The sequence below is a fragment of the Lepeophtheirus salmonis genome, chromosome 10 (genome assembly GCF_016086655.4).
Source record: "Lepeophtheirus salmonis chromosome 10, UVic_Lsal_1.4, whole genome shotgun sequence".
NCBI lineage: Eukaryota > Metazoa > Arthropoda > Copepoda > Siphonostomatoida > Caligidae > Lepeophtheirus > Lepeophtheirus salmonis.
In genome coordinates, this window is record NC_052140.2 from 4,053,649 (window position 1) to 4,079,265 (window position 25,617).

The 25,617-nt window shown below is 29.0% G+C and overlaps 1 protein-coding gene across 1 annotated transcript in view; it reads left to right on the forward strand.

Moving 5' to 3' along the window:
- Positions 1-407: 407 nt before the first annotated feature.
- Positions 408-25,617, forward strand: part of LOC121125539 (cytotoxic granule associated RNA binding protein TIA1) — a 217,198-nt gene continuing 191,988 nt past the window's right edge. Inside the window, exon 1 of the mRNA XM_071891557.1 lies at positions 408-1,008. Coding sequence (XP_071747658.1) covers positions 882-1,008 — 127 coding nt within the window. The 5' untranslated portion in view covers positions 408-881. The remainder of the gene's footprint in view (positions 1,009-25,617) is intronic.

A 25,617-nucleotide genomic window follows, 5' to 3' on the forward strand; every position in this document is an offset into this window, starting at 1 on the left:
TTTTTATTGTTGTTGTTGTGTTTGTTTTTTTTAAACCGACATTTGAAATAAAAATAATAATAAAGATAACACGCCCGGTTTTTTTTTTTTCTTGTTTTTTTTTCATTAATTCAAAGAGGCTTTCTCTTTTGAGTTGATATTGTTGTAGACGACGACGTCGAAAGAGAGAAATTACGGCCCGTTCTGACTGAAATAAAGGAGAAAGTTTCCTACACATCTCCTACTCTACTGCTCTTGGTATATGTACACACACAGACACACGGAAAAAGGGACACAGAAAGAGAGAGAGCAGAGAGAAAAAGCCTTTTTTTCCTTCTTCATCGCTAAAAAAAAAAAAAAAAAAAAAAAAAAAAAAAAAAAAAAAAAAAAATCCCCCCCCTTCTTAAAAGAGGTTTATATTTAGTGCAGCAGTTTGCGGTACATCGTTCAAAAATTAGGATCAAACCAAGACGCGTTTTATACTTTTTCATACTCTTGTCATAATTTTTATTTAGTGATTCTTTTTTGAGTTCTTAGTTTTTTTATTATTCATTCCTTTGTTTCTTTCTTTAGTGGGTTGTTTATTTTTGATACAACACATGAACTACGTTATTTTTAACAACAAACATAAGAAACTTTAAGATTACACTATACTAATAATAATCATTTTAATCATAATATTATCAGTGTCAATGAAGAAAGGAAACAACTAGAACTGTACGAGCCTTCTAACAAAGTTTACCAACAAACCAAATATCTCCGTTTCAGTGTTAACTCGTGTGTTCGAGTTACTTCCAATTTTATTTAGAAGAACTTCTAAAAAGAGAGAGAACAACTTTTTGTTCCTTCCTCTTTTTACCCAAAAGTTAGTCATCATTGATTCGATACAATTCCTAAGAAAGATGAGCACACTTATGATGCCAGCAGCTACTATGACGACCATGACTAATACTGCTCCAATTGCAGTCTCTCAACCCAAGTCCGATCCAAATAAAATGGTTGGCATGATTAATAACAGCAGCAAACAAGGTAAGAACAGGTGTTGTTGTCACTTGATTAGATTGATGTCATATGGGCCTTGATCTAAATATTATGTGCAATCATTGTCAAATACAAAACTAACATTTTTGAAATAAAAAGCTCATTTAACCTTTGGGTATGAAGGGCGGACTCAAATAGTGTCATTTTTCTAGAAAGGGCTTGTTATTGGGGTTTTAATTTAGATAAAACGAAGAAAAAAATCATTTTTGGTTACGTAGTTTTGAATGTGATTACAATTGGGACCATTGAAAATTACCACAATGACATTATGGTAGTTTTAAGTTGTTGAAGGAAATTTGATTTTGTAGAAGGCTTTAAAAGTGTTGATATTTATTATTATCTTGTTATGTATAAAGTTGATCAATAAAAGTATTTAGGCAATGGGTCCTTTTGTCATGGTCTTTTGCGATTGGCTATGAAGTTGGTTCCTTTTGACATGCTAACTACTCAGTAATTATAGGTTTCTGAATATTGATTTTATGTTTAATATATGTACCATGGTGCACTTAAATTGCCCCACTCAATTTCACCAAAAATATTAATTGGGTCTTTGTTTGTGGTAGGGAAGATTAGATAGAGTGTCAAAATATATATTTTATTTTATGTTTGTCCTTCTAGAACTAAACAACAATCATTTTACTTTAAGAAAAAATAATACCTATTCATTAAATTAATACTCCTTAAATCTCCTAAAAATGATGATGCTGGGTGTTGTTAGCGTAGTACAATTGATTTGAGAAATCACAACTTGGGCTTAGATCTACCTACCTACATTCATTGCCACAAAGATGTTTTAATATTTATCCTTATACGTCAAATAAGAAAATCGATAAATATTTATGTTGATTTTTTTGTTCATTAATAGTATTTTATTATCAACAACTAATCCATTGTAATTTTTTTCATTATATTATACTTTAATAAAGTTCATGAACTAATATCAAAAAAAGTCCAAACACTAGGAAATTAAATTATAACAAAATGTGTTGAAAGTAAATAAAAGTTTACATGATTATTAGAAGTTGTCTAAATAATTAAAATTTGGGACTTTATAGATTTTTTTTACAAATTTTCAAACGGTATATAGGTAATTTATCAAATGTGTATTTGGAGCAGAAAAATGTTATTAAAAAAATGCCTTTTGCATTTATTTATTTTTGAAAAATAATACTCGATCTATTATACTCATACGTAACTTGATCTCATTGTCTTGATCATACACGTAAAAGTTGCAAATTTAAGTTTCACTGCACTTTTGTTTTGATAAAAGTTCTTCTATACTGCTTACAACCTAGTCTACCTATAAATAAAAATCCATTTTTACTTCATATATTTGAGTTTATTATATACTTTTGTGGGATGAGTTGAAACACTTAAGAATTTGAGCAATAATTTAATATTTTTATTTGATTTAAAAGCCCGTGTTAAACTATCCAATCTATCCTTTTAGCATTATTTTATTATGACAATCGACTTTAAATGCAATTTGCGGTATATTCATAGAGTTGATAAGAAGTACGATAAAAATGGACAAATGTAATTTAGGCTAATTTTGAGAAAAATAATTCTAGCTTGCTATTTTTGTTAACCGGCCACATATTATATTTTACAATATACTTTAAGTAAAAGTCGATCTAATTTCGGTATTTCAATATTTATCTTGTTTAAGATTTTCTAATGAAGCACAAAAAAGACTGATCTTCCTCTTTTTTCCTTTAAATTTACTTAGTTATGAATTATATTTGATTATTACATATGTATCCATAGAATTGTAAACAATAATACTTAATTCTATGTAAAAATAAAAGAAATCCAAAATGAGCGTGCCGATTTGAAAAATGTTTGGGAAGAGAGTCCCTTAGCTATCATAAAGATTTTTTTAAGCTATACGAAGAAGAAGAAGGATTTCCAGATAAATTTTATTCCTTATCTTGTAAATGATAAGTTAAGAACTAATTGTAGGTCAATTCTCAACTCTCCTCTGAGTCCAAATAGGACTTTCACTTACTTTAATTCTCAACAAATCCACTTTGTTATACTCTGTCTTCACAAGGACATACATTTGTCCTATTTTAGCCGTAGTACCGCTTCTATCAGTCTATGGGACAATTCCTTGGGACTGTCAGTTCTAGAAATGATTAAACAAAGACAAAATAAAATTGATTGACATCATGAAGGACCGAACTTAATTAGTTTTTAGGATTTAACTGGAGAGAACCGAGACTGAACTAGAAGGAGTTTAAGTTTTCAGTCCTACCTATAGACAGAAAAATCTCTATTTGTGATAACAATATATTTAGATGTTATCTCCTTCAGAATTAAAGAATAATGGTAACAGCTTTGGAAAAATTATAAGCCACTGTTCTGATCCCCAACTTTGATTTTTTTTTTCCGGTCGTGTTAAGGTCATTTTTTATACTAACTCTATTTATATATGGTACATATGTTTGAAATATACATAATATGTTCGTTGAATCAAAAGTAATATCGGTATTAATGAGTAAAAGTGTCAAATATTTATCCAGGCACAAAAATGAATGGTAAAATACCATTTCGATCTATTTTTTGAGAAATCAGATAATGCATGTACAATGTTTAGACAAGTTTTATACTACTTGTCAATTTCGTTTTGTTTCTATGTAAAAATACTTGCTTTCTATATATAGCACGTATACATTATTCATCCTTCAAGAGTTTAAGTGTTCTTTTGTCATCTAAAAAAACAGAAATCTGTTTCTATATACAAACAATATTGAACAAAAATCAAAAAAGAAACAAAAATTTTTTTATTTTATTACGTGACATATGTATCACAATGTCTAAAAAGTCCCGGGCTTCACACTTAGATGGCACTATTTATTTTTTAAACTCACCTCATTCTCAATTTGTACCAACCTTCAAAAGATAGATGTCAAAATTTCATGACAATTTGTTATTTAGATTGAGAGTTATTCTGCTAAATGTTTGTTATTTCCAAAACAATGGTTCAAAAATAATTTCATGTTTTAATTTTAGACTGCTTCAAGCAATTGCTTGACTGGGGACTCTGCTCTATAAAGCAAATTATTAAAAAATGATAATAAATAAAAAAAACAATTTTGAATGAAAAAATCTTGTTTTCTTTGTTAATTGCGGGACTTTTCAGCCAATGTTTTATAAATAAAGCCCCACATTTTATTTAAATATCTGAGTCAATTAAAGACATGGTATTCAAAATTGTGGGATGAGTGTAGATACCAAAGAAATATAACTATGTTTTAGAATCTTTATTTGGATATAGATACTTATTTTGGCCCAATATTGTCTTTAAAATATAAAAAATCTACCAATTTATCATTCTTTTTTGTAGACGATCAATTTTTACTGTTTTAAGTGCAATTGATGGAGTCTACACAAGGATTAATCAAAAAAATATCTTGATAAAAATTCACAATAATTCGTCGAAGAACACAAATGTAATCTGCACTTAATTTTGAGAAAAAATATTATAGTTTACGGTTATATTGACAAAAACACACAAAAATTGATATAACTATATGTAATTATTGACTGTCAACACATTAGCAAGCTTGAATACTATTTCCCAAAATTGAGTGTGGATTATATTTGTACTTTTAAACGAATTTGTGCTAATTTCTATTGGCAATAATTATTTTTATCATTCCAGCCTTTGGGCCCACTGCAAATGATACGTGAAGTAGACAAAATCGATTCCCACAGTATAAAAAAATGATAAATTGACACATTTAATTTATAAAGAACTATATTGGGGCCAATAAAATCAATAAAACAAGGTGCTTAATGCTAAAGTTCTTGAGTATCTACACTCGTCCTACAAATTCGAACACAAAGTGTATGATTGATTCAAATATGTACATGAAATATTGGACTATATATTATATGAAGTAAAAAAATATATATATATATATTTCCTTAAAATTGGGTCGATATTAACGTACAATATCTGTCTTTCTATTTGGAAGAATATGTTGAATAACTCATTTTAAAAGCGACGCAACAATCATCTACAGTTTTTTTATATTATTAAATTATCAAAAACCTACTTCACTCATACTTTTTTTTAAACTTCAAAATAAAATATTTATACATATTATACAAGTTGTAATTTGTAGCAAGTACCATTACAAGTTGCAACAAAAAATGAGATGAATAACTTGAAATTAAGGATTTACAGGACTTGGAATGAGGATAATGTAGTAATTGAATATGCCATGTATGATTGATATATTTATAGTTTAGTTTTTGACTATATTAATATATAAGTATTATGCGGTACAATATAAAGTTCAAAATTTTCCAGTTATATAACTATATATGGATAATAACAATGAAATTTTAAGCAATCTAAATCAAATGATAGTATTCATTTATAATTTAGCTTGGAATGTTGTAATTAAATAATGCATTTTAAGACAAATAAATTGCAATTTGTACAATTTCATTATACAAGTCACAACTTGTAAAAATCATATTATTTATAAGACTGGTTACAAAAAAAATATTTTTCAATATGTTTGGGAGAGATAGTTAAAAAATAACAGAATATATAAACTTTTTTTAAAAGCGTTCTTCAAAGTGAAAAGAAATGATTTTTCCTGCCCAAACAATTATATTTTTATGTAAATGAAAGATGGTACTTCTTTTTGTCATTTTACGAATAGAACAGTAGCTATTGATGACATAAAGACAATGAAATAAATAAAGTGATTATGTACCACCTTGGAAGTACTTTTGATTTTCTTTAGCAGTACTCCCCTATGAGAATTACAAATTATCAATTAACGAGCAATACTCCTTGCTAGTTGAATACCATCCAGGATATGTTAAATAAGAATATTCTCTTTTTCATTTTAAAAAACGTTTTTCAAAGGAAAACTTAGATATTATATTATACATAAAGAACAAAATAAATTCGCACTATGCGATCTTTTTTTTTACAAAGAAATAATCCTTTTTGAAGAAAACTTATTTACAACTTTTGAAAAATTGTTTATTTATCTAAAATAGTTATTTGGTTATACATTGCTCTATTTTAACTTAAATTGACTATTCTCAGGTTGAAAAAAAGTTTTGAAACTTCAAAGGCTCTGCACAACTGTAAACATTCATCAACATGCCTCAAACTTTATATTTCTTCATCTTTTACCAGAAAGGAAAGTTTTTGGACTATGTCCTCCCAATATTTTGAAGAAAAAAACACACACATTTCAAGAACCAGTCGAACATACATATATGCTCTATGCATCATATTTAAGTTTACACTAAAGATTGTTTTTCAAATTCAAGTAAAAACTAGTTTGTGAAGACAGTGAGACGAAAATTAAGTTTACTTCCAGTGATTTATCACTAAAATGAGCAAAAAAACATTTCAATATGTTTTCCCTTAGCCTCAATGAAGACCTTTACCCTCTTTCTGAAGGCCGTGCAAATATTACAAACGAAGTTTTCTGACAAGTCAGCCCATGCAGCCTTGGTGGTGGACTCCAAAGATCCCACAGACTTGTGAGACTTGTTGCAGGCAGCTCTCTTTACCTTTGCTTAGATGGAATAATTTAAAGAATTAAGATAGGCTGGTAGGTCATATGTTTTTGGAAACATCCAAAAGAAGCTTAGCTTTAGACAACTTCTTCTCCTTTGTGGCCTTCATAATGATATCTTTCTTCTTCCTTGCTCTTAATTTTTCTCCCAAGTATTTGGTAATTATCCTTTGGAACATAATCTCGCTTACAATCATCTTCGTGGCCATACTGCAAAACTTCACCTACGTATTTCTAGCAAGTGGTTCTTGACAAGGATAATCTGAACTTTTGTATTTACTTTCTTTTTATCTTGCCCAAACTTTCGGGCTACTGTTCCTTGGGTTCAAATCCTTTTTTATGCCATACACGACCGTCTGGCTGATTATCCGATCATTGACAATCTTGGTTGGTGTCTTCTGACGCGTGAACATTTCCAGCACAAGAATTCTACTTATCTAACATTTTCCCATCTCTGAAGATACAGAAAAATATTTAAAGATAAAATTGATTGCAAATTACTATTGGAACTTAATGCAACCTCATTTTTGTAAAAAGTCCAATCAAAACTTGAGCTGTGAGTGTAAAATTAAATATGGTGCATGGTGTAAGTGGCGAAAGCCAGTCATGAATCTATCAGGTAAATATATGTATACTAATATATGAAAAGAAATTGTTGCACCCCCACTCTGTTTGTTGATCTAATGGATTAATCACATATATATATATATAGTTTAAAATCATTTTTTGATGTGTTTAATATATTATATTATATTGTGACCAGGGGTGTGGAGTCGTGGGTTTGCTCTGTTTTTTAGGACTCGAACTCATCTAAATTAAAGGCGAGTCCAAAATCCTGGTTAATGTTTTGTATTATTCATAAAAGTTTTGTAAGGCCCCTGATTCTGAATGCAATCCTTTTCTTAAGAACAAACTGGAATATTATGTAAATACTTGTTTGTTCTTTTTTCTTATATAGTATTTGTAAATATACATAATCGAAATGAAAATGTTTTGTTTTGATTATGATTGTTAGCTTTCGTTTTTATGACAATCAAAAGTATATTACTTATATAACACATATACTTTTGTATGTGGACCACTTTACAGAGTATGAGACTGTTTTTTCATCTTTTGGTCACGTAGTAAATACGTATAAATATATTTATCCAGGCTTGTAACTTGCCAGATTAGAGAGTCGGACTTAGGACTCGGGACTTGTTTCCGAAGTTAAAGTCAAACTAGGGATTTGGACTCGCCCTAAAATTTCTACAAATTTACACCCTTGATAGTAGCTAGTTTAAGTGTTTTTGTCATAAAGAAATGGATTAGATCAGAAAACTTGTTACATGATAAAATATACAAAGCAAATTTAATCTCAGTTGGACAATGTTTTGGGGGCTCGCAATTGAATTGAATGTTTTGAAAGGCTTTTTGATGATTATTTTAGGAATATGTATTTGTAACAAATATGTTTTATATCTATGGATTATTATTTTATGTTAATACTTCACATGATATATATTTCTTAAGTAGTTGTTAAATCCTTTTCCATTTGTGTTAATGTGTATTTTAAGTACCTTTATAATACCTATAGTTTCAATATGAATCAATAAAAAAAACTAACTAGATATACAAAAGCAGTATTAAATATAATTTGATCCATTAACAAAATAATAACCTTATTTTCTATCAGTTTTTTTTGATAAATCATTGGTTGAATTTGCATCCTCAGCCGCTTAAAATGAATATTATTATTATTAGAGAAATATGAAACTTCATCTTTTCAATTGAAAAGCGGAACCTCGAAATATGTTTCTAGTTGACTCAAACTTTGCAGACATTTTATTTTTATATATGAGATAAGTCAAAAATTTTGACCAAATATCAAGAAATGAAGAAAAATCAAATTTATTTTTTAACTTCATATATACTCATACATACAATCCATTATATCATAGACATATTTACGTCATTTACAGTGTTTTTATTCAAATTTCTTGAAGAATGGTAGATACTCACAAATGTTATATAATTTTTGAAACCTTTATTTAATTAAAAAGACTTATATTGGCCCCAATATGGGCCTTTTCAACCATAAAATATGTTAATTTCTTATTATTTTGTTCTAACGATCAATTTTGGCTACTTTGAGTGCGATTTGCGGTGCATCCCATAGGTTAGTGAGAATTGTTTGTTGTTAGAAAATCATAAACCCTCGTAGTTCGAGAAAATTGGTTCTAGTTTGTTTTTGTGTTGACGGGTTACATATGTAGAAACAATTTTGGGAATGTAGCCATTTTTAAAACTCAGAAATGATAATTTTCGAGTCACTTTAATATTTATAATATATGTATATTGTAGGATCAATATATACGAGTATATACTGTACATGTATAAAATCGTATTGTTCTTGATAGAAGTACTGTTATTCTTCCGTTACCCCTACATAGCTACCAAAATTATACAGCTCCCCTTCCCCTTTCTACCATTTGGTAGGGATGAGTCACCCAGTGTGTGCGTCTGTGTGTGTATATATTTACTCTTTTCCTCCTTTGATAAAAAATACCCCTTAAGGAAGGGGGGTGTTCACAACAACCCTATAAATACATTTGAACCATGTATTTCGTTATTCCTTTAACTACATATTTGGCCCATCAACATAATAGCAAGCTCAAATTAAATGTGGATTACATTTGTAATCTTTAACGAATTATAACGTATTTTCATTACAAAACTTTATTTACAAGAAATCCTTTATCGTAATGATTAAAAAATTTATCATCTTGCCTGAAAAAGTAGTTATTTGTCAAATTTTGTCTCTTAAAAAATATTTAACGACAACTTTAGCTTTTTAAAGTAAAAACTATTTATCAAAATGGTTAAAAATTTGTCAATTGGCCCAACAACACTTTCTCAAAGAAAAGTTATAGTCACGGACCTAGAACTTTTTTTACCCAAAAATGTTTTGTTGAAATGATTTAAAAAGTTCTTGTCTTGCTAAAAAAAGTAGTTATTTTTCAAATTTTGTCTTTTGTCCCTTAAAAAAATATTATATTTCAAATTTGACATTTATAAATAAAAAAATACTAGTCATTTAGCCCAACAACACCTTCCTAAAGAAAATTCTAGTCATGACCCTGGTCGATTCTCTAAAGTAATAAAAAAACATTAATAACAGGCTTGTTTGGATGTAATCCAAAGGTGCAAGTATTTTTTATATTACAAAGATTTTATCAGTATTCTTTCATTCTCAAAGAGAGAACATCAAAGTATAAAGCCACGTGTGCTAATGAAAGCCCAATAAAAACACTTTACATCTGTTGGGGAGTTATAATGTAAGTTATTTTATCTTCAAACTGGAATTGAGGGGAGCTGGTACATAATGTTGATCAATAAAATGTCGAAAGATATAGAAGGGAAAATTGTAACGGACAGTTATAAAAAATTAAAATATTACAAGGCTTGTTCGTATATAATCTATAATATTTTGTTCCAAAAAAGATACTTCAGGCAAGTATGGGGAGCTTTCTTTACTTTAATATAGATCCTTGTCAAATTTGAAGTATGGGGTCTTGCATGCTCCATATCGAAGACCCCATGTTCGAGGTTTTATCTTTCTATGTTTTGTTCTAGTTCCGAATTGGAGATCTATATCGGAGTAAGGCCTCCCCATACTCTTGTTTATTTGCTTCCTTACTTTCCTTCATAGCTGCTTGTGACAGATTCGTGACAGCTAAACAGTCTTCCTCCCAAACTTTCTTCAAATAGTCGAGTTACCATGTCATTTTTACCGAAAGAAGCTCTCGATTTACAACTCTACTTATAATTCATCAGCAAAACCTCTTCGTCTGTCAAGATTACTTAGATGTTCGTTTCTCAAGAATGAAAGAACCCCGCACAAAAACTATCACACTTACTTTAGATCATTCATTTTCCACCACTCAAAAATAATAATGATGATAATTAACCAATACCCGTAACAATTACTATCAGTTCCATGGTTGTTTTTCAGCTTTTTTTATCCAAGTACAAAAATAAGGAATCATCTTATATACTTCTTGTATTGTGTTTGGTATTAAAAAGATTAATCATTTATCAGTTGCATTATCGAAAACCCATAGTATGAATGTTACAAACATATATAAGCCCCTTCACTCTCTGTTGTTAATACATATATTAAGAGCAATAAAAAATAATTTGTAATAGCATATGTTATTTAACAATTTTTCATATTCTTAAAGAACTATTATTAATAAAATATGTACAGTGTACATAATTAGTTTTTGAGATTAATGATTGGCTATGAGGAAAGGCTAAAAATATATATTTATATAAAAATAGGATTTCTCATTTCTCTCCAAATATTCTTAAATTCAAATACTAATTTTTTTTTCCTATTTTTTTTTTTTACGAGTCTATCAATAAGTTGAGGTATTGATTAAACAAATGTAAAGTAAGGGAAATAATTATCTAATTAAAAACTAAAAGAACAATTACAAAACGCATATTAAAAAAACCGAAATTCATTTAGAACAGTATATGCTACATTTCTGTTGGAGTGTAATTACTTCAAAATTGGACCTTGCAATTGTATTCTATAATAGAGTTGCATCCAATTCTTTATGGAAGAGCCACGTCGTTAAAACCATGACCTTTTTCTAATTGGGGGAGCAGTCATGAAAAACAGGGGGGCGAGCGTTTTTCTTTTTGTTACACTCTTTGGATGGTGTCTTTTTGCCCATACCGTACCCTCCAAAGTCATATGTAACCTCAGATAGGACTGTCAAGGAGTGGGATCCGATCGAACTATAATCTCACATATTGTTTCTAGTATATTCTATCAATTGTTATGGATTTTATAGTGTTATCATTTTCACTAATACTGCTTAAGTTGTTAGGTTGCCATTGATAAAGTTTAGAATTATGTTTTTCGAGTGTCCAAACTACAATAAAGTGAAAAAAGAAATAATTTAAGTCAGCCAGGTGGTTATAAAATTTAGAAATACATAATATGACGGGTATGCTAAATGTCAATCCTGTAGGTAATGGTACTGGTACAACTAGACCAATCTGAGACCGTTATGACTTTTAGTGGACCAAACTAATTTTGCCCATTTAAAGATGTTGGATCTAGACTGGTCTCAAAGATAAATTGGTTCTATATCGGTACAAAGAAAATTTGGGTCTTGATTGGTGATACAAAAATCAATCCAGACTGATTCCATAGATGCGTTTTTGATGATGTTGTGTGTGTTTCAAAATATGGCACAAATACGAAATGTGATTTTGAATATATTGTATAAATCAGGATAGGAGACAAAATTAATCAATCCATGGATGGAAAACGAATAAATTTATATTAATAGTCAAATCGGTCTAGAATAGATCACTTAAGAACAAACAGAAAAAAAAAATCGGTCTTGGACCGAATCTCAAAACAAGTTTGCAAGTATAGTGTTGTGTAGATCCTTATTTAGGACTCTATACTGCTGTATCGTCCAGTTCAGTATCGGTAAGGTATTGTTCCGTACATCATATCAGTCCTAAGACTGATAAAGTTTGATGACGTCAGTCGACTTTATTTTTTTCTTAATTAGTTCTAGTTGTGACCGTCAGAAGGACTGCTGGTTTTAAGGAACGGTCCTATGACTGGATTGGACCTAATAAATCAGGACTGACACAACACTATGCATATATAGTTATAATAATTAAATAAAACTTATATTATGAAACATTTAGATGAAAGATTTCCAAGAAAAAATCCTGAGAAATTTCAGGATCCCAAGAGACATGAAAAAAGAAGAAACAAACTTTTAAAGCTCAGCACAATTTGCTCTTATAAGCATAGTTTTACTTCAATACTATTATTAATCAATATAAACCACTCAATTATTTTTAATATCCAAAAACCACTTATCTACTTGATTGAATATTTATGTATAATTCTTTATAGTTAAAGTTTGATCGAATAAAGTCAAGTTGCATTTAATTATATAGTATGTATTTTTCTTTGTATATATTAATAAAAAAAATTTGTCTGTGTGTCTCATTTCTGTTTGTCTAGAAGTAGAGTCTTTTTTAAATATTACCTTAATTTCTATGCATGTGCAATCATATCTTCTCTTTTTCTTATATTATTTTGAGAAATAATGATAACAAAAAATAAATCAGATATCCTGTCGAAATGAGTGCGTGAGCACATCCGTAAATCAGTGGACCCACCTTTGACAACTAGATTTAAGAAATAATGAGAGTGTATATCTATTGTACTACACTGCTTACTAATAATAATAATTAAATATAAAATAATGAATGTGATTGTAGATGAAGTTTAGCAATGTACCTGTGTTGTGTAGCTAAACTCAGCACGTCATAGTAAAAAAAGGGGAATATCTATGAGCGTTTTTGTTTTTGGTAACTTGATTCATGTTTTTTTTTTTATTGAAGCAAGCTATTATGCATTCATTCTAGAGGAGAGAACGTCTAATTATGGAGGAACTACGTGTCAGTATACTCATGAATAAGGGAGAGTAATATTGAGGTTTTTTTTTGGGTAGTTCTCTTTTAATTAATAAAGCAAGTCCATATTAGTTGAGCAAAGTTTGCCTGCTATTCGGCATCTATTTACTCATTTGAGTAATACCGAGTACAATCGTTATTATATAGTATATTGCTAGACATTTATAATCTTCTTATTACTAAGGCCCCCATCCCGAAATAGGGATAATAAATGATTATAATTTGAATAATTTCTATATATATTTAATATATTATACATATTCGTATATCGTCACCCATATGTCTTCAAAGGAAAGAGAGTGGGGGACCTTTGTCACATATTTTTCAAAGTTTCTAATAATAAATATTTAGTATATCACATAAATTTATTATTAGATAATATCTGTACACATTTGGAACCGGGTAGACTTTTACTCTGGTAAAACTGGGTACTTTAATCCCCACGAGTAACTTGTAGCTATATATATATGTATACGCAAGATAAATGAAAATAAGGTAAATCAGTCATCATTCCATCAACACCGCTAGACACATCTGACGAAAAGAAGATAAATAAGTTGACTGGATGTAGAGTATGAAAATCGATCGCGATTGGACACTCAACGCATTCTTTAGAGGAAATACTAGTGTTGTGTTGGTTTTCTTATTTAGGACTGAAGACTACAGTACCCCCCCAGTGCACTTCTCCAAACATAATGGACCTTTATACAAAAATTTATCAAATCTCAGAACTAACTCTTGCCCAAAGAAAAATTTTACAAACTCCCTTATTATGGAATTTTAACAAAAATTTTATTTTTTAATTTTAGTCAAAATGTAACCAAATGTACAGAAATACTCATACCAATTTTAGTACTGAAACCGGTTCTAAAATATTGTTATTGTAACAACACTAGTACTTATGTAAAATGAACCATTTTTATGGCGTATAAATGAAAAACATTGACAAATTTTTATCTTTTATAACAAAGTAGCAAAACAAAGAACCCGTAATCAATACTTGCACCTTGTAGAAGGCACTAGTTGTAAAAAATACTTATATATTCTGCTCTGAGCTTTGAATATTACTCCATAACTAATAGCCTCTATGAATGCACCCTGATAAACTCTTCCAAAGAAAAAGTCGCATATGAAAAAGGGGAAAATTATAAAAAATGATAGAGTTAATCTATCATAAAAAGCGACATCTTGCGCTGGTAAGGCAATATATCTCCTCAACATAACAAGTGCGTTTAGTTACTTTGATTTAAAGCTTTAACAAAAATGGCATTGATACTAATACTGGTACATGAATCGTACAAGATGAATGATTTATGAATTTTGCCAAGTACTTACTGTGATCGTTTCTTCATTTTAATTTTATATAATATATAAATGAGATCGAAAGAGACTGCCAATAAAATGCCAAATGAACATTAAATAATAATAATACCTATGTGATTATAGATTGCATTTTCTTTCTATGGTATTATGAATATATGTGGACTGTTAGTACAAAAACAATCTTGGATGAGGATGACAAATGTCCAATAATTTTTTATTTACATCATGTATTGTGCAATATTTGATTGATATATTTTAGTCAAACATATTCATTGTATTCCATTTCTGAGATATGTTGTAAAAAATAAAATATATTCCGACTTTATTTTGAAAAAATTTATTATAGCTTGCTTTTGTGTTGACAAGCCACATATATGCAATTTATCAAATATAAAATAAAGATGTATAATATCAAATAGTTATTATTAAAATTAGTGCCTTTATTCAACTTCTCAAGTAGTTTTGTTTCAATTTAATTAGGTTAAAAGTGTGTTGGTCATTATTTAGGACTAATACTGCAGTCCAGTTCAGTCCTGCATTTTTAGTTCAAAAACTTAAAAAGTTATCTCCTTGATGACATCACAACCCTTTTTTTTAATCATTTATAGACAAACATTCCAAAGGACCTCCCTCAATGACTAATGGGACCAATAAGACTGTACTAAACTGGAACATATAAATAAGGGCTGACACAACACTATCTTAAACTTTTTATGAAATTCAAATTAATAGATCTGAATTTTTTGTTTAAATATTCATTTTGGTTTTTTTAGCGCGGTAAAAAAGACAATAAAATTCTCAATTTAAAAAAAATAAAAAGTTACATTTAATGTATCCTGCAACCTTTAAAAAAACATAAAAAGGGACCAAATCGGTTATAAGCTAGAGTTAATTCAAATTAAACCAAAAACAATCAGTACAAGCGTATGGAAAAAAAGAACCAGAAGCATCGTCAGCTAACAAAATAATAAAAAACGGAATGACAAAGAACTAAAAAAACCGTGCTTGTTTTTAATGAGTCCTGGAAAAAGAAAGGAACTAGATGAGATGAGGGGAAGGAGATCTCATCTATTTCATGTCCGCGTCCCCTATTCCAAAAAGGTTATTCAACTTCATACTCAAACTGAAAAGATGTGTATGTATTATTCATAGTACGTCATAGAAAATGTTGTTACTCATCTGGACTCGCAATATATGTATGTACAATGTACTCAACCAAGAATATGCTATGTATTAACATATTAAGACAAAAAAATGTTTCAAAGAAAGGAAGGGATGAAATAGAATACAAAATGACAATTTTTAAAAGCAATTCTTTCATTCAAAGAAAAAGAAAGAGGCGTACATATCTCATGATTTGATCTTTATTGTATCTCCCAAACGTTTTTCCTTCAAAAAGAGGGGGAAAAGTTCCCTAAATATGTTGGTTAGTTAGCTCATCCTTTCAAAATGTGATTTTGTTATGTAACAGTCGTTAGAGTGAGCGTTTTTGTGAAAATTGACACAGTCGAGTATCGAGCTGTCATTAAATATAATGAATGTTTTTGAAAATGTAACCTTAAACTAGATTCAAAGAATATCAGACATAAACAGGTTTTTTGTGATAAAATTTGGCGCATCTAAGTCAATCAAACTCGGAATATTTGAACCAAAGACAAAAAGTGTCTCGTGAATAATTATTTTGCAGAGAAAACAATGAGTACTGTTTGGACAGTTTACAGAGATGGGAGTTGTAAAATAAAATAAAAATCAGAAAAATTATCGTATATCTTTGTTAGATCGGAAACTTTTCAGACCACCCTCGTAGAATATTTTTTATTGGAGATCAATTTGTTTATTAATTCCAGAGATTCTAAATTAAGCAAAATCAAAGATATTTTCTTCAAAAAAAAGACTCCGACATTTATATGGACTCTTAGTTCATCCTCAATAACTCAATCAATTTTTATTCCATTACATTGAAATTTCCTATAAAGATTTACTTAAACATAGTGAATTTATTAATGGAAATTATTTGCCTGTAATTGGAACTGATCCAGAGATACATCCCTTCTAAAGTCCACTGAAACTATGTAACCTGTCTAACCGAAAAATACTTGCAACCATTTCTTTTGATCCCACAAATAACTTTTGCTGGATTTGGCTCAATTTGAAAGAACTATACAGTCGATTGCTGTTTTTAGGCTCTAATCCATGTTACATGACCGGTGTAAATACTATAGAACTCTTTTGGCGCAGATTTAACAATTTTTTTCAGCATTTCCTGTCAACAATTCACTCAAAGCTTCTTTTGATAATTTGACATGTGCTGGACAAGGCAGAGCATAAAAGTAACATTGTCGTAACCTACATATACTAAGATACACTATTGTCATCATTTTGTAAAAAAAAGTTATCTGAGCCCGTCAACACAAAAGCAAACTAGAGGGATTTTTGTCAAAACTGACTGCGGATTAAATTCAATGATGTCCCTTTCTATAAAATATTTTTTATTAATCCTTTAGAGAACTTTACATACTATAATCATCAAACATCAAGAATTCTCCCTGTCAAAATAAAGACGTTCTGTGATTTCAAATACTAATTCTTTGGAGGAAAGGAAATGCCACATCATTCATTTTTGTCATTCTTAGGTTTTATTTATCATGGCATTTTTACTCCTACAAACAAGTCACATTTAAATCACAGAACCTCTTCATTTTGATGGAGAGAGTTGTTGAGGCTTGAAGATTATAATATATAAATTTATTAGAAATAAATTGGCTATAAACACAGTACGTGTACATATGATAAATGCAGTAACTCACCTTGAATCTAAAGTTGATATATTTTTATTTCATATAAACCTACAATTTTTCATTTGAATGAGGAGGTAAAAAATCTGAAAAAAAGATTGAGTACTTTTAAGAATGGAATTATCCTCGGAGTAATATTTTTTTATCTCACAAGATTGATCTTGGTTTTAAGATCCTTATTTGAAGCACTTAAGTTTCCTCATATCTAGATATATACATGGGATGAAAAAAAATCAAAGGATTGTAAGAGTGATATTAAACAATTAATTAACTGTACTTATACTGAATCAGTCAATCAACATATATATATATCAGCATGAAAACAATCTTTAACAGAAAATAAGGAAGGGGGAAATCTTCAATTTGTTATTTATTTCATATATCAATAAAAGTCAATATTTTGTATACATATTTGAATCAATTATAAGCTTTGTATTCAAATTCGTGGAATGTGTTAAGATATACAATAATTTACTTTAGTTTAGAATATTTAATTGACTTAAGAGACTTATATGGCCCCAATTTGCCCTCTTTTAAATAAGGTTTATAAATTTATAATTCTTTCATTGAGACGATCAATTTTATATTCTTTAAGTTCAATTTGCGGCTCCTCCAAATGATAAATAAGAATAATATATATATATATAAAATTAAAAAAGATTATAATAATTTGTAAAATTTGAGAAAAATGAATCAATCTTGCTTTTGTGTTTACGGGTCACATAGATCAAATGAATAGATAGTCAAACCCTCTTAATTTTTTATGGATTGACAGCAATTATGGCTTTGGAATTTATACTCAAAGTATTCTCCAAATAGTTTAAAATATATATGTGTATATTCCAAATGTCTTTAAAAGAAAGACTTTTTTAATATTGATTTGATTGTGAATACCTTTCTTTAATATACATATATAAACCATCTATTCATTATTATTCACTTAACGTATAAAATTATTAATTTTTTAATAAAATAAGTTTGTTAATTAGTTTACAAAAAGTGGTTTCAAACGTTTCATGAGTAAGAAGCGTAATCTATGTATGTTAGATAAGTATTTCTGAAACAAAACGCTCTTTAACCACAATTGATCCAGAGTTTCCTTCTTACATAAAAGATAGTTCTCGTATTAGTGTATATTGTAACTAAGATGAGTTGGTATTTTGGAGAAATGCCTTGATCTCTCTATGTAAACCAATATTTATATTTTTCCAAGGTATTACCGTACTTATTTTTAATATAATATATATATATATCATATGCAGGTTACAATCTATAATTTACAATAGTACTATTAATTGTACTTCATAACTTGATATAAATTGAAACAATATTTTACAATATCAATTACTTATGTGTTATTAATTTATGAGAATTCAAATTTTCCACACATAAAAATAAATACAACAAATTTATAATTTGCATACAAACTGTCAAAGATCACAAAACTTTGAATATTACCTCATAACATTATGTATTATTTTTTTTTTTTTAAACCTGATATAAATTTTTCTCATGCATATTGCAATATGTACTTATACGAGAAAGTATCATTTGGTTGAATAGTGTTATTCACTTATAAAAAGTTGTTTTTTGAAAATTTATTTATGACTATATACTGTATTGCTTGTAAATACTTGGTGCGTAGATGTTTTATACTCATCATTAGAGTTGAAAATTCTAAGCATTTTTAGCGTGCAAAGTGTTTTATTGCTGGTAATATGAACATTGTTTTTTTTGTTTGTTTTTTAAATTTATATAGCTGTTATTATTATTCTTTAATTCTTGAGGATATAACATTTAAGTTTAAAGTGTAACACATAAGACATAAAATCTAACTATTTCTCATTTTTGTATTGTGAAGTTCAATTTTGTAAAGTTGTAAAATTAGGTCATAAAAAACGAAGTTTAATCTTACACGTTCTTACCTTTACGGTATACTGCAACCTCTACTTCGAAAATAAACCGAAAAAAGGTTCAAAATTAATTGGTATTTAAGCAATATGGAAATATTGTTTAATAATAGTTGGGAATTGTTCACAAATTAATAGGAGCTAACTATAATTCATCCAATAAACGATCGTAACACGGATTAGGAGAAAAAAAACAGACTCATAGATAGCCTAAAACAAAATAGACTGTATATTTTAGTGTTTGCGAGGTAACACCTTGCTTTCTCATACAGCTGATCATTATTTAATCAGTCCCTAAAGAATGAAAAATTATATACACAGCTTTTGAAAGTATAAAAACATTGCCAACTAAAAAAAATTGGCATATTTTTATTTTAGAACAACTCTATAAATATTTTTGTCTTGAAATACCATAAGAAGGAAAGATAAACATAGATGAATGAATTCAAAAATTTGATTTTTAAACTTTTTTACTTATGACATAATATTATAATGAAGTTGTTTAAAGGAGATAGTCGAAGAAGAAGAAACAGCAAGAAAAAGAATAAAAATTCCCCTCAGGAAAGGGAGATAAAAGTTGGAATTAAATAATTTATGGTGTAAGAAAAGAAATGATGATGGTATACGTATAATATATATATATATATATATATATAAGTAAGAAGAAAGTATTCTAATATATACCTAAATACATAGATGTGTGTACATTAGGGTGAGTCGAAAATAAAAATTATAGAAATTCATGTTGAAGTGATATTAGGAAATTCGTAATACAATGAACTTATACTTTCAGCAAAATTTCAGGACAATTGAATATATTTTGAAAGTTGTACAGTTCATTTGGAAGCTATATACTGGCTGTTATAATGAAATCCGTTGCTTCAAATTTTCGAATTTTTCCGACATAAATAATACAAACTGTTTTAAGTTTTTATAAATTTTTATAGAAGTTTCAAGCCTTTTACTTTTTCAGAGGCAGAAAGCAGGTGCGCTGTTGTGATAATTTTGTTGAACAACAATCTTTATAATAGCAGACGTTGCTACTTGCAATCTTAAAAAATACCGTTTTTTGTTAATTTGAAGTAGGTAGATTTTATTGTTATACTCTTGAAATCCAGTGCTTTTGATGTATCAGTGAGATGATTCATATGGAGTAGGTTACTTTCAGTGAGTGTCATCTTAGGTGCATTCATTTGAGCCACGATTTTTTTGTTGGAGCTTATTTTCAGTTAAGTTTTCTTACATTATTTAATTATTACTACGTTATATCATACGCATTTACCTTCAACAGATCTAACTTTAATATTTTATGGTTTGATAAAAAAACAATTTCCATTTACTAATTAAAGTCATTAAAATATTTTTTTAAGTACTAATGTCCATACATATTTTAGAACTTTTTATTAAATAACGTAAAAGGATGAAGAGGAAATGGACAATGGAAAATTAATTTAAGGTTTACATTCATAACATTGACAAAAAGAATCATCGGAGAATGTATATCCTCTTTTTAGATCCTACTCCACGTATACCAATCGATCAAAGTCTTTGATCACCATCAAAGTCAATGAATTTATTTTTAATTCTTTCCATCTCAGAAAATTACGGAGTTGAGACGAAATCTGACACCAGACTCAGTTACTCTTATGGACTTTTCCTAATTAATTTTAATCACCACTTGGGAGAATAATGTCGGTATTCATCCTACAATATTTATTACAAGAAATTGCGGCTTAAATTAGTTCACCTAAAAAAACATCGTTCAAAGGTCTTTTCCTAAAATGACACTCGCTCAATATCGCTTGGATACTTTTGGAAACAATAATAACTACTTTATTTTTCATTTATTTATACTTAAACATTTGCAAATGTTTCGTTAAATTTAGTTATTATTCTATTTTAACAAACAATTAAGTTTTAATAAAATGTTTGAGCTAGTGAAGAAAATGTACACTCAGATTATTTTAAATATTTACTATGGAGTGTGTGCAATTTCAGAAGCAACAGATACATCGATATAGCCTAAAGTGTTAGATTTATGGGAAGGTCAAATTACCTTGGATGAGTAGACATATTATTCCTTGACTTCTAACTCGTACTTCTAATAATATAATCAAAAAGTTTAATAATTTTGTAATTGCTGAAAAAGAAATTAGTTTCACAATTTAAATTTGGTATTTTCTGATAATTATTGTGTTATATTCATTATAATGGATCAAAAGCGAAACAATAATATTTCAACTTTTTCAACCATAATATTTAATTAATCATCACAAATACCCAATACATAGTTCATCCTTAATAAAATTAGGTAGAATGGTAATCTTTTATTTATCATAGAGTGAATAATAGGAGTAGTCGTTTTAATTAAATAATATAATTAATTAGAGGCAACCCTGTATTATGCAACAGTCAAGGGAACTTCGAAAAGCAACCGCAAAGTGCAGGTGAACACTTAAGCCAGAATGTATTTCTGTTACCATTCTAAATTTGAAAACTGGATATGTAGGCTTAAAGCAGTGACACGCTTAAGACAAGTGGTGTTGGACCAGGTTTGACTGTTTATTAAAAGAAAAATACATGATATAAATGGAAACTCTGAAACCTATTCTCTTGAGCTCATATCTTACACAAATTATTTGTATAGAAATACACACAGTTCCAAAAAAATTATAAAACCCTTTCAAAAGGACTCACCCTAATGTACATACATATAAACATGTAGGCAATATCACTGAGTTTGAAAAGAAAGGAAAAAAGTACAACTAAATAGTAAGCGAAGAAAAAGTTTTACCTTTTAATCTTAAAAAAAAAAAAATTTATAAAAATATATGTTGAATTTTTTTTCCAATGTGTTGATTTTTTTTTTTTTTTCAACTTTCATCCCTCTTTAAAAAAAATAATATATTTATATAGATGTAGGACTGACTCAATTTACCTTGCAACATTGAAATAAGTCCTATATTGAACGTTTCACTTCCGTCACAAATGTCAGCATCCTTGAGGGAGATATAAGATTCGGAGCTCATGGCTGATACATTTTCTTGATTTTTAACGAACTTAAACAAAAGTGGATGGAAAAGTCCCTATACTGTGAGTCTAAGTCGACTCTTCCCTTGTCCTTGAATACTTTCATAGAGTCCAGCTCAAGTACTCCGAAATATACTTTAAATTGTACTAGGGAAAAAGTTAAAATGACTATAGAGTTCAAATCGAGACGCAAGTCTTAAACTTTGAGTACAATTAAAGTCTGGGGTCTTTAATTAAGTGATCAAGTCGAGTGGTAAGTCTTCAAAATATGGACTCGAGTCCAGGTCCCTCACCTCTGATATTTCTGATACCTCAAACTACTTTATGCTAATGGAAAGCAGTAATATTTGAGTCCAGTTCAATCAGTTGGTACTAAAAATTTCAATTAAATGGAAATATTTCTAAGATACATTTTGTTTGGAGTCGGTAACAGATATGGAAAGTAGAAAATTTGCGAAAACAATGGATCCTTGCAAATATAATAATTAATTTATAGGCTACATTGAGGAAATGTATAAAATCTGTCAATTTATTATAAAGATCAATTTTAGCCTCCAAAGGGTTCATAAGAATAATTTTTGGGTAAAAAGTAACAAAAAATCGTAGAGGATTACAAAAGTAATCCACACTCAATTTAGAGAAAGATCATTCTAGCTTGTCCTTGTTTTGACAGTATTATATCTACTAATACAAGAAGAGAATAAGCTATTCTAACTAGTGTTGAGTCAGTTCGTATTTATTTGGTGTAGTTCATTCTTAGAGCCGTTCTTTAAGACCATAGGACAGTCAGAAATAGAACTGATTTAAAAAAATTAAGTCGAGTCACGCCATCTTTTTAAGTTGTAGGACTAATAAGCAGGACTGAAATGGACCGAACCGAGACTGAGCTTGATGAGACTGCAGTCTTGAGTCCTATATAAGTACCGACTTAAATTGAACGATAAGGGTTAATAGGAACAGTCCATGTCTATCGAAATTGACGATACCGTCTACGAATACAAATCTGATCCACACTCAATTTTTAGAAACATCATCTGTTGACGTGCCAGATATCTACCAACTACTAATAAACACTCGGTTCTACCCGAGTCCGAAGTTTAATGACGCATCTCAACCGGGTTTTAAAAGAAATACCCAAAACGCATCCCTACAAAAAGATAATGTAAGTACCTAGTGCCATGAAGAATGCAATTAAATATTCTATAGAAACTCGTAGAATAAAAATATTTATATAAATTTATCATCCACTAGGGAATTGACTAAATAAGCTATACAATATAGGTATATATTATAAATATTATATGGTACTTTTATTATAATAATATGATAAAAGTTTGCAATAATTTATTTTCTACCCTCTGTAAAAAAAACAACAAAGAAAAACATCTTTATTTCAAACTATAATATAGTTATAATTTAGCCTTATCAAAGAATGATGTATATAAATTTTCAAGAAAAGTGTCAATGAGAAAGAGTATCTTGTCCCATGATGACGATTGTATCTCCTCAGCAAGAGGAATAATGTGTTGTTGTTTTAACAACAATACTGGAAATAAGAAAGATATCAAAATGATTCTTGGCATATACATTCTTTAAATAGTTAACACTAATATATATTTGTCATTTTTCATTAGATTTTCATCACTGATTTTTTAGGTGTGAGGCAATTAGTAAAGTTTTTGAAAATTGGAATAACGGTTAAAAAAAACTTTGTCCACTTGCTAACACGTTCTGGCGCCAGTCACTCCGCGAACATTAAAACCCCGGGTAAATACTCGGTACTACTGGAGTCCAAAATTAGAGACAGGACGTATCTTGGAGACGGATACAAAGTACAAAAGTAAACTTTTACTGTTCAAAAAGATCCGAGAACCAACCCAGCTTCGAGTACCCGAACTTCTACGTATCATAAAAAAGATCTGACAGAATTTCTGGATCTAAAAAAACTTATATAGTATTACTAAAACCCTAATCTTATTTACATAAAAAAGATATTATCAAAGTAATTCGAATGTATACTTTATTTATCTTAATTAATGATTGGAGAAAATCTACATAACAGTTACATGTCGTGGTTATTCACAACGGCGTTACATCATGCAGAAACAAAAAAAGGTACTCTGTATTTGGTTGTCAGCTTCCAATTTTCTTCTTCTTTATCATTAATCTGTGTTCTTAACATTGATTGATTGGATACGTATTAGTTCTTATTAAGCTGTGAACAGATATTATTATTCACTATTGAAGAATCCGCCAACTGCCAACAGATTTTCGGCATTTTTCTTGTTATTTTCGGAGGAGAGGTTGAGAGATACAACAAATATAACGACGAGAAAAATTTTATTATAACTATCTTTCTAATAATAACTAATAATTATCTTCTAATATAGCAATAATATTTAGTTACTTAATGTTTCAGAATCATTTATCAGTAAATATGTAACTTTAATCCTCATTCGAATTTATTTACAAAGCGCGACATGGAAATTTTCCGTGTCATTAAACTATTTTTTTTTTTTTGCGCTAATTAAGGTTTCAGGTGAAATCTCAACCAATCTTCCAAAAATTATTTCAGAGATTGTCAGCGTGACCGTGAGGACAGTCTAATACTAATTAAATTTGAAACTGATATCCGTCTAATTTTGATTTCCCATCTAGATCCTAAAGTTCGGGTACACAAAATTTACTCAAATATTTATGTCTAAAGATCTTAAACAACTTAAATCCGAGAAAATGTGAATCCGTCTTATCTTCATCCGAGGTTCAATTACCAGTGTATACCAGCTTTAAAAATAAAAAAATATCTGAATCCCATCTCTACTCAACATGAAAAATTTAAATAAAAATTGTCTGGGATTCCACAATCGTAAAAAAAAAATACACTAAAAGAATAAATAATGTACAATTTATTTATAAAACATTCAAAATTATTGAATATGTATTTTCACTACCTACTTCCTTCGTCTTATCGGATTACAATAATAGGAAATATTGAGAAACAATATATATTGTGTACATTTATTTATTATAATGTGTGTTTCAAACTACCGATAACCAAGAGCACGATTATAACGATTTAAGAATCAAGAAAGAAAGAAAAAGAACTTAAAACATATGGATATTATGGGTATCCCTATTCTATTGAAATGTTTTTTTCTTTGTGGGCCAAGATATTTTGATAGAGATTTGAACAAAGAATGCTTAAAAAAATAATTCTGGAGTCTTTTTTCAGAAATCTTCAAACTCAATTTCAAATATGCATTAGTTTTAATGAACTTCATGACAGATAAGTCCTTGCTGGACTCAGAGTGGAATTCAGGATCTACATCGCAGCCATCACAGCCTATATTATTGCTAGATACGGAGTGGGATTGCTGTTTATTTCCTTTCTCTCATCGCTGATTGCAGCTAATCTAATAAAATGTCCTCACATATAATATTCTGCAAATTTTGAGGGTGACCACCACCATTTTACAATTT